The sequence below is a fragment of the Ornithorhynchus anatinus genome, chromosome 1 (genome assembly GCF_004115215.2).
Source record: "Ornithorhynchus anatinus isolate Pmale09 chromosome 1, mOrnAna1.pri.v4, whole genome shotgun sequence".
Classification (NCBI taxonomy): Eukaryota; Metazoa; Chordata; class Mammalia; order Monotremata; family Ornithorhynchidae; genus Ornithorhynchus; species Ornithorhynchus anatinus.
Genome location: NC_041728.1, coordinates 82,702,741 through 82,719,604, shown reverse-complemented (window position 1 = coordinate 82,719,604; position 16,864 = coordinate 82,702,741). Strand labels below are relative to the sequence as shown.

General features: G+C 39.9%; 1 protein-coding gene across 2 annotated transcripts in view; it reads right to left on the bottom strand.

Moving 5' to 3' along the window:
• Positions 1-16,864, bottom strand: part of SMAP1 (small ArfGAP 1) — a 207,727-nt gene that overhangs the window by 85,228 nt on the left and 105,635 nt on the right. For both annotated transcript variants that reach the window (XM_029058865.2, XM_029058866.2), the window contains exons 3-4: positions 12,693-12,778; positions 865-940 (exon numbers count right to left, since the gene is read on the bottom strand). In XM_029058865.2, the coding sequence (XP_028914698.1) occupies positions 865-940; positions 12,693-12,778 (162 nt within the window). The remainder of the gene's footprint in view (positions 1-864; positions 941-12,692; positions 12,779-16,864) is intronic.

Below are 16,864 nucleotides of genomic sequence, written 5' to 3'. Positions count from 1 at the left end.
GGTGAAATGTCAGGACACAGGAAGGATAAGAAACTTAAAACACACCATTGGGTAGTTTGGGAGAAAAAAAGATTGGCAACTGGATAAAATGAGGTTTGACCACTGATCATTGCTAGCTCTTATCACTGTTGCAAATTCAAGGTATTTTTATTTTCAGATAAGAAAAGAGCTAAGTGACTTGCCAAAAGTCACATAATAAATCATCACCTATCTGTACAGCCACTTGAATTCACAAATTGTCATATTTTTAAGAACACCTAGTCTGCCCTCATGGCTTACCTGCCATATTTCTGCACTACTTCTCCCTCTAATATTATATGCAATTAGATAACCATTTACTAGGTTCATATACCAGATGAAAATTTTCCTTCTGTCTACTTCATAAAATACCAGAAAGTCAGTTGAAATACACAATTATCAGACTGTTTTTTACATGTATCATCAAACTACCGAGTCCAATTTTCTCATTTAAATGCTTCAAATACTTCAAATATTTCAAATACCTTTTCCCCATTAAATTTTTCTTTTATTCAATTTTCCGATTCATGTCTGCATAAATTTTCAGTCCTCCCCCAAATTACATCGAGAAAGATGAAAGCTTTCTTATTTTAAATCATCTTTATCCTGCTGCAAGTTTAAAGAATTTAGCTAGAGAGTTTACTATTAAACAATCATTTTTGCACAATCCTCCCAATATACCGCAAACAAATGTAGCCCAGTCTTAAACACATTTTGCTATGCATACGTTTTAACTAACCACTTCAAATTAAATGTAAAACAGGCTAGTTCATATTCAATTCCTCTTTCAGGCTTTGAAATGACAGGAACACACAAAACGATCATGGTAAGGAAAATTTTACTTACACTGGCAACATTAACCGCATTTTTGTCGTAGTATTTCTTCTTTTCATATTTATCTCTGATGAAAAATTCCACAGCTCTGAAAAAAAGCAACTTAAGGAAAAAAAAATAAATTTTGTCATCATTCCCTTGGCCTCGCTCACATCTATTACATCCTGCTCTCTATTCTAATGAAACTTACTCAGCAGAGCCATGACGAATCTGGTAGTTTTCCAGGAAAATTGTCTCCCAATCTATTGTTAATTGTAAGTGTATTGTAAGTGTATTAGGACCACAACTGATAATTTCTTTGCCTAAGGGGCTTGGTTGGAAGGAGGGTGTGTGTGGGTGTGTGTGTAGGTGGGGAGGTGTATGTGTGTAAACCAACACTGTCCTCAATGTCATCATGACAAAATCAGTGTTATATTCGCTTAGATGTGCACGTGTGTCAGTGCTGCCTGTTTCACAACAGACTTTAAAAAAATAGGAAGTATGTACATTTTTCTTTATGTAGCACTTAGCCCAGCACCGTGCTCATGCAGGCACTTAATATATTGGATTGTACATACGATAATGGTAGCGTACAACTGAATGCCAAAAGGGATGCTCGGGTGCACTTTGAATTTTGAGGATTTTTTAGATGAAAAATTAAACAAATCCTCTGACAGCTACATTTTAAGGGATGGGATTTATAAATATTTAAAATGGAGTCATCTTATTTTACGCTAACCTTAATTAACTTTAGAAATGGATTTGGTATAATCCCAGCAGTCTCGTAAAAGAAAACCTTTTTCAATGAGTATATAAACCAATTCACTTGGTAGATCTACTTCTGATTTCTCAGTCGCAAGAAATTACACCTATTAAGGCTATGCAGCCTCAGAAAAATAAATATTTAGCTTAGAAACTAAATATTCAGAGAACATTTGTGTTTTAAGAGATGTGATAATAACTGTGGTATTGGTTAAGTGTCTACAATGTGCCAGGCACTGCACTAAGCGCTGGGATGTACAATTAAATCAGGTTGGACTCAGTCCAGGCCTACATGGAGCTAGGAGTCTTTTTCCTCATTTTCCACGAGGTAACTGAGGCCCAGAGAAGTGAAATGACTTGCCCAAGGTCTCCCAGCAGAAAAGTGGCAGAGCTGGAATTCAAACCCAGGTCCTTCTGACTTACTGGCCCATGCTCTAACCACTAGACCACACTGCTTCTCTTTGTAATGCAAAGCCAAAGACTGATACATTTACTTCTGTTAGACTAATATTTTGGGCCCTGTCTGCTGTTTTTCATATGAAATATTTAAAAGAAAGAAATCATTGGTAAAACTGTACAGAAGTAAAATAGAGGAAAATGTTCTTTCAAGGAAGTCCATTAGGATTAGAAAACCATCTCTTTAATTATAATTAAATACCAAAATAAATACAATTAAAAATAACAGGGCTAATCATGAATGTCATTTTATGACACGGATTATAATATAAATTGCCACTACGGTATAGGACTTTATTCATTCATTCAATAGTATTTATTGAGCGCTTACTATGTGCAGAGCACTGTACTAAGCACTTGGAATGTACAAATCAGCAACAGATAGAGACAGTCCCTGCCCACTGATGGGCTTACAGTCTAATCGACAGGTTTACAGTCTAATCGCAATACGTATATACTCTATTTATATGTATATTTAAGTTTACTTATTTGAATATATATAAACACTACCTATTCAAATATATCAATATATGTACAAAAATATACACAGACACTGGGGATTATGGGGCAAGTGTGACTGACGAAGCCGATGCGAGGCCAATCAATGGTATATATTGTGAGCTTAATGTGTGTAGAGTACTGTACTAAGCACTTGGGAGAATACAATATAACAGTGCTGGCAGAGAGCTATATACGCTCTCTGGTCACAACAAACTTACAGTCTAGAGGCAGCACACGTATTAATATCAATATATAAATTACCGATATGTACATAAGTGCCGTGAGGCTGATGGAGGGTGAATAAAGGGTGTAAATGCAAGTACAAGAGTGATGGAGAAGGGACTGGGAGAAATGAAAAGAGGACTTAGTCATGGAAGGCGTCTTGGCAGAGATGTGCTAAGGCTTTGAGAGTGGGGAGAGGTATCGTCTTTCGAATATCAAGAGGAGTGTGTGTGTTCCAGGCCGCAGGCAGGACTAGTGGTCAGCAGTGAGACACAGAAGACTGAAGTCCAGTGAGTAGGCTGGCATTAGAGGAGGAAAGTGAATGGGCTGGGTTGTAGCAGGAAATCAGGAAGGCACAGTAGGTGGGAGCAAGGTGACTGAGTACTTTAAAGCCTCTGGTAAGGATTTGATGCAGAGGTAGATGGCAATCACTGGAGGTTCCTGAGGAATGGAAAAATGGACTAAATGGTTGTGTAGAAAAATAATCTGGGCAGAAAGGTGAAATATAATAATAATTATTATTATGGTATTTGTTAAGTGCTTACTATGTGCTGAGCACTGAATTAAGCCCTGGGGTAGGTAGAGGGTAATCAGATTGTCCCACGTGAGGCTCACATTTTTTTTTAATCCCCATTTTTACAGATGAGGTAACCGAGGTCCAGAGAAGTGAAGTGTCTTGCCCAAGGTCAGCCAGCAGACAAGTGACGGAGCCAGGATTAAAACTCACAACCTCTGACTCCCAAGCCCGGGCTCTTGCCACTGAGCCACGCTGCTTCTCTACTGAATATGGACTGAAGTTGGGAGAGACAGGAGACAGGGAGATCCTGTCCATGTCATGTAGGCACAAAGATTGCTCCTTTTGGAATAAGATGTTTGTTTGAACTATTTTTGTTTATTTCTCTTTTGTGAACCTCTTGAAAGTTCAGATTTTTAAAAAAATCACTCATTTAGCTGCAGAGTGCCATGCTGGTCCATTTACCTCAGTTGTTTTCCAGCAATGCCCAACCGGGTCCTGAACACATTCTTCTTGACACTTGTTTTCACTTTCTACTTTCATAATAATAATAACTATCATTATTTTGGTATTTGTTTAGCACTTACTATGTGCCAAGCGCTGTTCCAAGCACTGGGGTGGATACGAGGTAATCAGGTTGCCCCACATGGGGCTCACAGTCTTAATCCCCATTTTACAGATGAGTAACTGAGGAATGGAGAAGTGAAGTGGCTTGCCCCAGGTCACCCAGCAGACAAGTGACGGGACCGGGATTAGAACCCATGTCCTCTGACTCCCAAGCCCCTGCTCTTGCTGCTAAGCCACGCTGCTTCTCTCATCCAATCTCTTCACACTTTACCTACTGAAGTTGGGTTAAGGTGAGTAGCACAACTATACTAACTGAATGTCTTAAATCCAGGACTTCATTGTTTGAAAACCTGCCTTGCCATTTGATTGTAAGTAGGGTCTGTAATTAACACTTCTCAAGGAGCCAGAGGCGGTGTTAACCTTGGATCCAGGTCTCACAATTTAGCACTCCAGTTATTTAACCTTTCAGTCTGACCTGAAGCCCAGTGCCACTCTTCCAGGTTCAAACGCGATGCCTGACATTAAGATTCTATCCAGGCACGGAATTATGGCTGGAAAGACCAACACGTCACACAGACGTTTAGAGGACACAGTTTGAAGACTTCGTTTGGTTCACCGCTGAGATAGGAGGGAGATCTTTGTTGGAAAGGGTTTCCCTTGCAAAGGCTGATATACTACCACGGTTTTAATCACATTTATCTCTCCATACACTACCAGAGTGCTGGAGCAGAGGAAGTATACCCTGGAGGTGATCGAGGGATAAGGGGAGGAGGGTGTGTGGCTGCAGGACCTAGGAACAAGGGAACTGAGTTCAGCAGAGAGAGCAGGGTAGGGGGCATTGAGAGATGGAATAGGGAGTCTAGATAGATCATGAATGTCTGGGGAAAATACCCTCAGAAGTTGACAAGCTCTGCAACGTAAGAGCTCAATAAATACCATATTGGAGAATATTATGTATTCATTCAATCGCATTTGAGCGCTTACTGTGTGCAGAGTACTGTACTAAGCGCTCAGCACTGCACAGTTTAAGCACTGTATTCCCTTCTGTGTTTATAGATCACTGTGTGTATGTCATCCCCTCCATGCTCAGTAGCAGGTATACTCCCAGGGTCCATTAGCTTCATCATTTTTCACATCTGGCTGCAATGGTGACTTCCTCACAGTTAGAATGAGTACCTATCTTCTTAAATTAGCAGGTTCTCTCTGCTTTGGAGAACTTCATCATCGACAGTGGGTAATGTGCTCAAGAAAATAATTTTAAGTGTTGCTCTTTCTTCAGCATTCCCTCCTTCTTTGACAAGGTCATGACATATTTATTATGTGGAATTGCTTAGATGTGTGTACAACAGGAAATATCTTCTTCAGCTATGCAGCCAAATAGCCTTGACTTACTTCAGCAATAGTATCTCCTTAATAATTTCAGAGACTTGAATAGCACTTCATAAACATATAAATATTACCCTCCACTCTTACGGATGAAAAATGAACATTAACAGCATCTTAATGCGAGGTTATTTTCAAGGGTTTTCTTCACTTAACTTTTACGAGGCAGCTTGACTAAGGGAAAATTCTAGATATGCCCATAGGAAGCCATGCTAGAAATGGACTAGAAGATATATAAGGATTTAAAACCCAATTCAACAGACAATCTGACTGTTCTCCTTTTAAGGTTGTCATTACTGAGTGAAAGGAAGAAGTCAAAGAGCAGGGGTGGCGGGGGCATTCGAAGGGCAACTACGAGTTAAATTTTATGAATTAATTTTGGTACTCATCACAAGCCCCTTTCAGGATCACACCTGGAGAGTTTCCAGTACTCTACCAATCTCGGCTATGAGAGAGAGAGTCAAGCAGGGGCATACCCATTCCTTTTCTAGCTTGCGAAGTGGCTAGCTAGTGAAGGCAATCTGTTACAAGTCGCAACCCACCTGTGCTGGGCAGCAGTAGCTTGGGAGAGAGTTGAGGGCAGAGACTCAAGTTTACCACGCGGAAGAAAACTTTATGGGTACACTACCAGAACGATAGCAGATGGAGAGTGGAGTATTTTGGGAGAGATGTGTCCACGGAGTCGCTACGGGTCAGAGACGACTCGACAGCAAAAGACAGGACAATACTCGATGCAAGGCCATGATTTTTTTTTTAACTTTATAAAGGAAGAGCATGGCAGATAATAGATCTAAAAGAGAGCTACAGTACTAGAAGAAATTTAAACAGAAAACATCTATTGTCTAGATTCCATTTTCCCCCAAAGACTTAGTTATGCTAATGTTAGCACTGTAAACTGATTTACTGAAAGAAAAGCTACTGCTTCTTGAGTCTCCTCTTGGCTTACAAATAGAAAGCATTATTTAAGACTCATATAAAAAGTTCTGAAGATACTACATTTCAAGCTTTTAAAACTGTGATAATATGTGTACTTAACATTTTTCTTATTCACTGCAGATGCCACTTGGAAGACAATTAAATTACCATCAAATCGCATCAAACCAAATCTTCTCTTGCTAAGCACAACCCATTGACAGTAGAATAGAACTTTGACAAGCTCAAATAGCCTCAAAGGAAAAGAACTGTTGATTAGCTTTGTTGCACAACAGATCTCACGAAACTGAAGTAATTAAAAATTTTAGCTAAGATGAGAACTCCTAATAATGGAAAGTTTAACAAAAAGCTTTAGCATTTGTTATGCACTTGTACAGGCAGACTATAATTAACCATATCCCACTTGAGGAATTGCACTTTACATTTTCACAGAAGCTTCTGCATGACTTTTATAATTCAGAGAGCTCTTTAAAAGGTGACAAATCTAGTTTAAGAGTACAATGCAGTTCTACATTATGCTAGTTTAAGTATTGGAGCTTCACACTCAGTTGGCTTCCGGTTGCCTACAGGAATGGTACTGCTGTGGTGGAAATCTAAAAAGTAAGTACCTTGTGGGCAGGAATTGTGGCTACCAACTCTATTATACTCATCCACAGGCCTGATAGAGTACTTTGCACAGAGAAAGCACTAAACAAGTATCACTGAGAAGCATCAAGAGCCAATAAATTAATGTACTTTGTTTTACTGCATCTTCCAATATGAATCTAAAACACAAAGTACCTGTAAGAGTGGGTTAGCCTCCCGCTTGCTAAGAATGACAGAGAGCACAGGGTTGGGGAAGATGCCCAAACCCCTAAAGACCCAGTACACAGCGTGTATCTCTGTGCTGTTTGCCCAACCTAAAAGGTTCAATTCCTACAGTCTTGGTCCAGCCTGTAGAGGAGTACCCTAACCTTGTCTTTAAAGTCTCCAGAACAACACTTGGCTTTATATCGTACTTTAACACTTCACAATCCATATAGAGCACAGGTTGGGAGTCAGACGGACCAGGGTTCTGGTGTGATCTTGTGCAGTTCCTTCACCTCCCTGTGCCTCAGTTGCCTCATCTGTAGAATGGGGATTAAAACTGAGCCTCATGTGGAATGGGAACTGTGTCCAACCTGACTGGCTTATGTCTACCCCAACTCTTAAAACATTGCATGACCCACATTAAGAGCTAATGGCCACCACCACTCCCAGGATATTCCTTCGCAATTGAACCTACTTCTTCAGCCTTTTCTTCACTAGACTAATCATCCCAATTCCTTTCTCCACAGATCTGACCATTCTGGTTGCTAATATATTTTTGCCTATTTTCCTTGGTGAAAGGTGAACTCCTTATAGGCAAGGAATGTGTCATTTCATTATTCCGTACTTCCCAAACACCTAGTAGAGAGCACGGCACTAAGCAGATGCTCAATAAATGTTATCACTTCTACTTTTGGTCTGCTCCATAACTCACATAAATTAACGTATCCAAATCAAACATATTACTGATAAAGGCCTGACATGCTAACATCTTATGTATCAAGACTCTTATCTGTATAGTTCAATCTCTTAACTACAGAAAGATATTTCCTCATCTTAAACTTTTCTATGACTGATCTGTTTTCTTTCTAAGGTCAATCATATCCCATACATTACATCTGAAATTTATTTTCCTCCTCTGAATGAATTATATTGCACTTCTCCCTTAAAACTTAATCTTAATATCTGCCTGAAGACGGAATACTTTAAACAGATTTCAAAATTATACCTTCTTGGATCACCATCTTTGGGAATGGATCCTTCAGGTAGCTCACTCTGACCCTGAAAACAAATTCTATTTGAACCCATTGGTCTTTTACATAGGGAGTTTGCTCTCCTTTCAAACAAAGGTGAAATTACTCCAGGAACTAAAAGTCTATTGTGGGATGACACCAGATCTCCAGCAGTTAAAAGCAGAAGTAGGGAAATTTAATTTTCTCAAGAGAAAAGGAATTATGGATAGCATGGCTATGCTTCCCTTCATTTACTGTCTACCCCATTACCTTTGCACTAGGAGGGTAATAAAAGCAGAAGTTTCTAGGGAACAAAGAGAGCACGCTTGCAGTCTTTAAATAAAGTGCAAGAATTATCTGACTCTTTCAGCGATGATTTATTTAGGATCTCTGTGATGCAGAAAACACTCACTAGCACAAGAATGGCTAAGTACTGGAATAGGTTAGCAAGGGAGGATGTAGTGCTGCCTTTCCGGGATATAATTCATAACAAGGAAAAAAAACTTTCCAAAATTATTAAGTAAGGTCTACCTGCCTTAATGGAGTCCTTCTCAGAGTCGCACCTGGAGAGTTTCCGATACTCTACCAGTCTCAACTATGGGAGGGAGAGTCAAGCGGAGGCCTAGCCACTCCATTCCTAGCTTGCGCAGAGGCTCGTGAGTGCAAGGCAATTTGCTACAAGTCCAAATTCAACTGTGCTGGGCAGCAGAAGCATGGGAGAGAGTTGAGGGTGGAGACTCAAGTTTACTGCGCAGAAGGAGGCGATGGTAAACCCTTCCGTATTTTTACCAAGAAAACTCTATGGATACACTACCGAAACGAGGTAGGCTAGGTGGGTGTTTTGGAGAGAGATGTGTCTACGGCCTCGCTATGGGTCAGGGATGACTCGACAGCATAAGACAAGCCTTAATGAAACTTGAACTGATATAAAAATAAGAATTCCCTACTTCTGATATTTAAGTTAGCTTAGAAAGCTCAACTAGTTGAATATCCTTTGGGACTTTTTAGCGCGTTTAGCCCCTACACTTTATGGGTATAAACCCATTCCTGCCCCTCAAATTGGTAGCAGGAGAAAATCCTTCACCTAGACTATGAACTTCTTCTGTACAGTGATCAAGTCCCCTTCATTTATTGTTCTCTCCCAATTTCTTCATATCCAAAATAAAAATAATAAAACAATAATAATAATAAAACACTGTCCTAACCACTAGGGTAGATACAAGGTAATTAAATCAGACCGGTGCCTGTCCCACCCTGAGCTCATAGTCTACGAGGGAGAGAAAACAGGGATCTCATCCCCATTTTAGTTAAGGAATCTGATGCACAGAGATGTTAAGTGACTCGGCCAAGGTCACACAGGAGGCAAGTGACAGAGTCAATATTAGAAACCAGGTCTCCCAACTCTCAGACTGGTGCTCTTTCTACTGCTGACAGGGAAAGGAAGGACACATATTCCCATACATGATTTGTGCACAGGATATCTGTCCCTTACTGTGTTATCATATTTTAGGTTTGCAGAACCTGGCACTATCTCCACTTCTGTCTCTGTCTCACTTTTCTTATGAAGATCTTTTTAAAAAAACAGCCTCGCCTTTTCTGATAGTATTCTATGCTTCTCTGCACTTGGTAACTGACTCAATCAATCATATTTACTGAGTCCTTATTGTGTGCAGAGCACTATACTAAGTGCTTGGGAGACTATGATATAATAGAGTTGGTTGGCACTTTCCCTGCCCACAAGGATCTTACAGTCTACAGGAGGAGAAAGAAGTTATAATAGATTAGGAATATAATAAATTTTACATATAGTGAATTTCGGACATAATAAGCTACGGCTCCCCCAGTCAACAACTGGGATAGAATGCAGCAGTGTCTGAGGCTTCGTTTACTGTGTTCTTAAAATGTTTCTTCTGTTCTCCTTTGCTTTCAGTTTCCCAATTTCAGCACTCCACACAGAAGTTGTCTGCATCTCCTGCTACTGCTCATTCTCCCCTCCTATCCCACCCAATGAAGACGTGCCGAGGTAAGCGCAGGTTTGATGCTGGGACACTGGCTCCATTCCAGAACTTCTCTGTTTGTGATCCTGCCTTGCCATTTGATGTTAAGAACATCACGTAAGTGACAGTGATGGAACTGTTCGTGAAATCAGATGTTGCACTTGAATAAGCGGCGTGGCTTGCACTTGAGAAGCGGCGTGGCTCAGTGGAAAGAACGCGGGCTTTGGAGTCAGAGATCATGGGTTCGAATCCTGGCTCGGCCACTTAGCTGTGTGACTTTGGGCAAGTCACTTAACTTCTCGGTGCCTCAGTTACCTCATCTGTAAAATGGGGATTAAGACTGCAAGCCCCACGTGGGACAACCTGATTCCCCTGTGTCTACCCCAGCGCTTAGAACAGTGCTCGGCACATAGTAAGCACTTAACAAATACCAACATTATTATAATAATATATAATTATAATATTATAGACCATATTATTATGGTCCAAGTCTCACAGCCAAGAGAAGGTTGGACAACACAACGGGTTAGTTTGTGATCCAAACTAATACCACAGAACAACACAACTTTAGTTTGACTTCGCACCTGTTGATACGACACAGTCGCCACCATCTCCTAGTCATTTATAAGAGGCACTGGACTTCATTTGGATTTCTACTTCCTTTTCTGTCACTGCTTCACTCAAAATGCTGCCTAGACCAGTCCCTCTAGCCTGAAAACTGGTTTTAGCCAGGGAGTAGGTCTGTTTATTGTTGTACTGTACTCTCCCAAGCACTTGGTACAGTGCTCTTCACACAGTAACCACTCAACAAATACAACTGAATAAATGCTTAAGTAACAGAATTCTGGGAAAACGTTTAGCTCTGCGTTCCCAAGGTAAATTTTTGATTGGGTGCAAATGCTTGAGCAGGATCAATTAATCAATCAACCAATCATATTTCCTGAAAGCTTACTATGTGCAGAGCACTGGACTGCACATGCTTGGGAAAGTACAATAGAATTAGTAGACACGTGTCCTGCCTGTAACAAGCTTACAGCCCAGAGGAGACAAACATTAATAGGAATAAATGTGCAATTTGTAGTTATAATTTAAAGACATGTACATAAATGTTGTGGGGTTGGGGATGAGGTAAATATCAAATGTTCCAAGGTCACAGATCCAAGTGCACAGAGGATGCAGAAGGGAGAGTGACCCGGGGAAAAGAGGGCTTAATCAAGAAAGACCTCTTGGAGGAGCCAGGACCTTAATAATGCTTTGAAGGTGGAGAGAGCGGTGGTCTGGCGTATATGGAGGAGGAAGGAGTTGCAGGCTAGGGGGAGGACATGGAAAAGGGGTCGGGGTCAAGAGAGAAGATATTTGGGCACAGTGAGTAGGCACAGTAGAGCTCAGCAAGTGGGCCAAGTGCTTTTCCTTTCTTCATGGCTCTGACTGCTCTAATGACCTCCCGACAGTTGGTACAAATGCCATGTCTTCACCTATTGGAAAGTTTGTGCGCTTGGCAGAGCCTGCATTCAATAACAGACGTTATGTTGGGAACACCAAAATGTTCCTGACAATTTTATAGGATTCTTCCCCTTGTCTGTGATGAAGCTAGAACCATTCTCACTCTTCAGCAGTACTAAGATCAATCAGTTGTATTTATTGAGCACTTACCGTTTGCAGAGCACTGTACTGAACGCTTGGGAGAGTACAACACAGCAATATAACAGACACAACAAACTTATGGCATGAACGGGGCCACATTAATCCATCAGTCATAATTATTGAGCGCTTACTGCATGCAGTGCACTCTACTACGTGCTTGGGAGAGTGCAGACTTGGTAGACAGGTTCTCTGGCTACAAGAAGCTCCCAGTCTGGGGGGAGGCAAACATTAATATAAATTAATGTTTAATATATATAATGCATATAATTTATAAATATAAATAAATATAAATTACAGATATGTACATAGGTGCTGCGGGGCTGATGGAGGGGTGGATAAGGGTGAAGGATGACGTCAAAGGGAGCAGAAGAGGAGGAAGCCAGGGCTTCTTGGACATTATTTTAAATACTGCCTTTGCCAACCTCTACATACTGCTAAAGTAATCCAGTGAAAATATCAAAAGCCTGGTAGAATAATGACTTGAATTCTAGTCTGAGCTCGGCCACTGACTTGCTGAGCGACCTTAAGTACATCGCAAGGGCTCTTTGGGCCTCAGTTTCCTTTCGTTTCAAATTGGCCTAATATAGTCTGCCTCTTCATAGCTTAGGGCTCTGCAACAGTAAAATGAAATAACTAATGAGAAAGCACTTGGAAAAATATAAAATGTCATACAAAACTTAAGGTATACTACTCAGGATAGATTCACAGGATTGTCTTTTCTCGAAAGATGCTTGGTAGCGAAACATCAACCTGACTGCTATAGCACTTACATTATGCATGAGTTATTCATCTTGTTTCCGGGGCTCAGCTTGGAGGAGATATAATTATTTCTTGAAAGCTTTCTTTATATAGGATCAAAAATATATTTTAAAATTTGTATTTATATGCTTATGTGAGTGTAGGTGCGTGCACAGGGGTGAGGGGGGTGAGGATTGTCTTTCATACTGGGAGACACCACTGACAGTAAAAAGTAAGAATGTTCCACACCAGTAAATCTCATTCTTTAAGGACTACAGTAATACTTACCTCATGGTGTAAAAGCTATAATGCAAAACCTGCGCATTTACCACTCAAAAAGGATACTGATCTGTTTGAGGTCTACGAAAGTTCTCTGGAAGATTTGCTTCATAAAGTATTCTCGCCTTGGTATTTCCCATATCTTGCATACACTGAAATACAAAAATAAATACATTTTAGCCCAAAGAGAAATAAGAGATCATTTTACATTTCAGGTTTCTTAAAATGGCATTAACTGTATTAGAACCCTTGCAGCACAGCTCAGTGGAAAGAGCCCAGGTTTGCGAATTGGTGGTCATGGGTTCGAATCCCGCTCTACCACTTGCCAGCCATGTGACTGTGGGCAAGTCACTTCCCTTCCTCTGTGCCTCAGTTACCTCATCTGTAAAATGGGGATGAAGACTGTGAGCCCCACGTGGGACAACCTGATTCCCCTGTGTCTATCCCAGCGCTTAGAACAGTGCTCTGCACATAGTAAGCACTTAACAAATACCAACAATATTATTATTATTAATACGCCCATTTCTGCACCACTGAAACCAACCACAAAGCTGCTGCTGAGTTAATCGCAGCCTACTCCACACAGTTCATACAATTCAAAATGATTATATACATTTTTATTTGCATTTTAAGTCATGTGAGCCACTGCCTACAACATGCTTTTAAAGGTCATCTGTGCATAAAGTATCATCTTGCATTTTTACTCAGCCTACTGTAATAAAAAAATTTTTTTAAATAAAATTAACATTTCTGTGGGATTCATTTTTATGGATTCACTGATAAGTTACTTTAAGGGAAGACAAAGAGGATTTTAAATATGAATTAGCTGGGTCTTTGCATAATACCTTGTGGGCAGGGAACATGTCTGTGTATTGTTATACTCTACTCTTCCTAGCACTTTGGACAGTGCTCTGCACATAGTAAATGCTTGATAAAGATGATTGAATAAATGACCGTCTCTGCCTCCCACCCATTGGAGAGCTGTGCTGCCTCACCAGCAATACACCAATCAATCAGCGGTTATTTATTGAGCAGGCAATTTACCAAGTACACCTTAGTACTATTATCGGTTTGCTTCAGAGTTCATGTAAACTTCACCAAGAAGCCTATTTTTGGTGAAGGCAGGAGGAAGGAAAAGAATCATTATAGCCATGGGGAAGCCAAAAAAACATAATACATTTCTAGACCTTACATTCCTGAAAATTTACTTTAAAATTCAGACCAAGAAAAGCTACAATTTCTATTTAATCACATTTATAATTTTTAGCCAGAGTTTGAGATTAATAAACTGAGATAACATCACTCACCTGCTGGAAGAAAATTAGCCCTTCCAGAATACAGGGTAACAACATGTAATGAGTTTGCCCATTCTCTCCAACTAGCAGGTTACACTAGAGAATAGTATATTGTCATCACCAGTTATTAACGAGTCTATTTTTTTTTTTAATAGTGCTCTTGAATTGGCATTACAAAATGTCTTACAGTGTTATCATTTTGAGATAATCAATCAATGGTTTAATACCAAAAAGTTCAGTTTAAACATGAACTTTCTCCACTTCACAACTTTTGAAGTACTTGGACAGACAAGAATAGAGTTGCTAAAGCCCGGTTTTATTTAGCATTAGATATGGGCATATTTATTTAGCACAGATAATGACACTCTAATCTGTCAGCACATGGGCTGTGGCTGGAATAGGAAGAAAAACTAACATTCCAAATATAAGTATACATGTCTAATAAATATACCTAATTTTTTTATAATTTGTACTTACTGACATTTTATCATGTAACTCTATCACTTTTAAAATATATTTTATTTTTTGGTCTTTGGAAACATATTAATGCACCTTACATCACTCTCTATGGGAAATTGTATTTTTTCAGGCACTTTCACTTAACATTTTCTTTTCAAGGAACTATTTAAGAGCATAAACTGAAGTACAGTAAAACTATAAAATAAATGTCTTTAGCAAACAGGTCAGAATTACCTTTGATAAAGAGTATTGTTAGATTAGACCAACTACCTATCATTCCATCAGCTGGGACTTAAATGGAGCGTGCCAAACTGGGCACAAAAGAAGGGATTTGGGAGAGCAATAACCTCTTGGTTTTCTAAATCCACAAGTTTGGGAGATTTTCAGTGTTTCTCAAGATTAACTCCCTTCCACAATTTGAGATATTTCTAGCTAATATTACTTGGTCTAATTAACTAAATTAGAGCTTTATGTAGAGATAAAAAAGACCTCCTGATTATGTAATTTAAGCATTGCAGAATAAAACAAAAACCTTAAAAATAATTATTTCATTATTCTTTAATCCATGATAATAACATAGTTGATAAGAATAATTATCACATGGAATCAAATTATTTTTTATAACTGCTTTAAAAACCTTTTTTGAAACAGTTTATAAAAAATGAAATACAGGCACTAGATGAGACTACAGAAAAACGCATCACTGAAAGTGTTTCAGTAAACAGGTTAGAAAATTCCTCTTTAAAATTTCAAAATTAGCAAAAGATCTACAATACTTGCTAGTTCAAAAAACCATAATTCATAAAACATCTATTTATGTTTGATAATAAAATAAAGGAAAACCTAGGACCACTGCATTCTCAATCAATCTATGATATTTATTGAGCGCTTACTGTGTGCAGATCCCTATACTAGGTGCCCGGGAGAGTACAATATAACAGAGTTGGTAGACATGCTCCCAACCAACAAGAGCTATACAGAACCTAAACTTTTCCCCTGTAAATAAAGGTGGTATTGTGGAGGCAAATGAATGTCTGACCATCAGGGGACCATTTTAAAAATGGTCATTAAGATTGCAATTTAGATTGCCAGTAACTTATTCTGAGAGACAAAGGACTTCACGGTTAACAACTCATAAACTTCGATGTTGGGGAAAAATAGAATCATCCTGCATTTGTTATATTTTTCTTCCTGACACAAATAAAGTAGGTAGAATAAATGTACTAAATTGAGCAAAATACGCTATTGCTTTTCTGCTCATAAATTGGAAAGCTAGCAGCTTCTAAAGAGAATTGATTGTGACCCAAAATCCCGATGGACTCTGCCTCCCACCAAACTCTAAGATGGAGAGTCCACCTTCCATTTCCCCAGTCACCAGTAAGAATTATTCATTCAATAGTATTTATTGAGCACTTATGTGCAGAGCACTGTACTAAGGGCTTGTTTACAGGTGCTTACAATTACAATAATAATGGTATTTGTTAAGCGCTTATTATATGCAGAGGACTGTTCTAAGCGCAGGGGGAGATACAGGGTAATCAGGTTGTCCCACGTGAGGCTCACAGTCTTAATCCCCTTTTTACAGATGAGGTAACTGAGGCACAGAGAAGTAAAGTGACTTACCCATAGTCACACAGCTGACAAGTGGCAGGGCCGGGAATCGAACCCGTGACCTCTGACTCCCAAGCCCATGGTCTTTCCACTGAGCCACGCTGCTTCTCACAAGAGAACACATTAGTGGAGACAAACATAAAACTGTTTCCCATCCCAGGCACCGAAGGTAAAGACCTTACATGGCTATGTACCTTCAGAAGAATAAATTATGGGTAAGTATCTTCACAGTGGCTTGATTTCACTCACTGGTGAAAATTCTAAAAGTTAGAATTTGGTAAAACCATGGAAGTCCTGCTCTGTGAAAAGCTCTCACTGAACTCAACAAGCTAAGCTATACCTATACTGAGAGAACCCATACCTATCACTGAGAGAAGTAGGTACATCCTCAAAATTCCACTGATATGTCTTGCTCAGACATCAGTAAAGTAGGAAGAAAACAGTTCCCATTTCCCCTTCCTTCTTAACCCATTTTTCTCTGGAGAGCCAACCAGCCCCTACCTTTTCGGGAGACAGTCCTGCCTGAGCTAGACAGGGAGATGGGAATTAGTCAATCTTCCTACAGAAACTCTCTGGGCATGTCACTCCCCTCCTCAAAAACCTCCAGTGGTTGCCTATCAACCTCTGCACCAAACAAAAGCTCCTCACTCTAGGCTTCAAAGTTCTCCATCACCTTGCCCCATCCTACCTCTCCTCCCTCTCTCATTCTACTGCTCACTCCGTACGCTCCGCTCCTCTGCCGCCCACCTCCTCACCATCCCCCGTTCTCACCTATCCCGCCATCGACCCCTCGCCCATGTCCTCCCGAGGTCCTGGAATGCCCTTCTTCCTCACCTCTGCCAAACTAACTCTCTTCCCCTCTTCAAAGCCCTA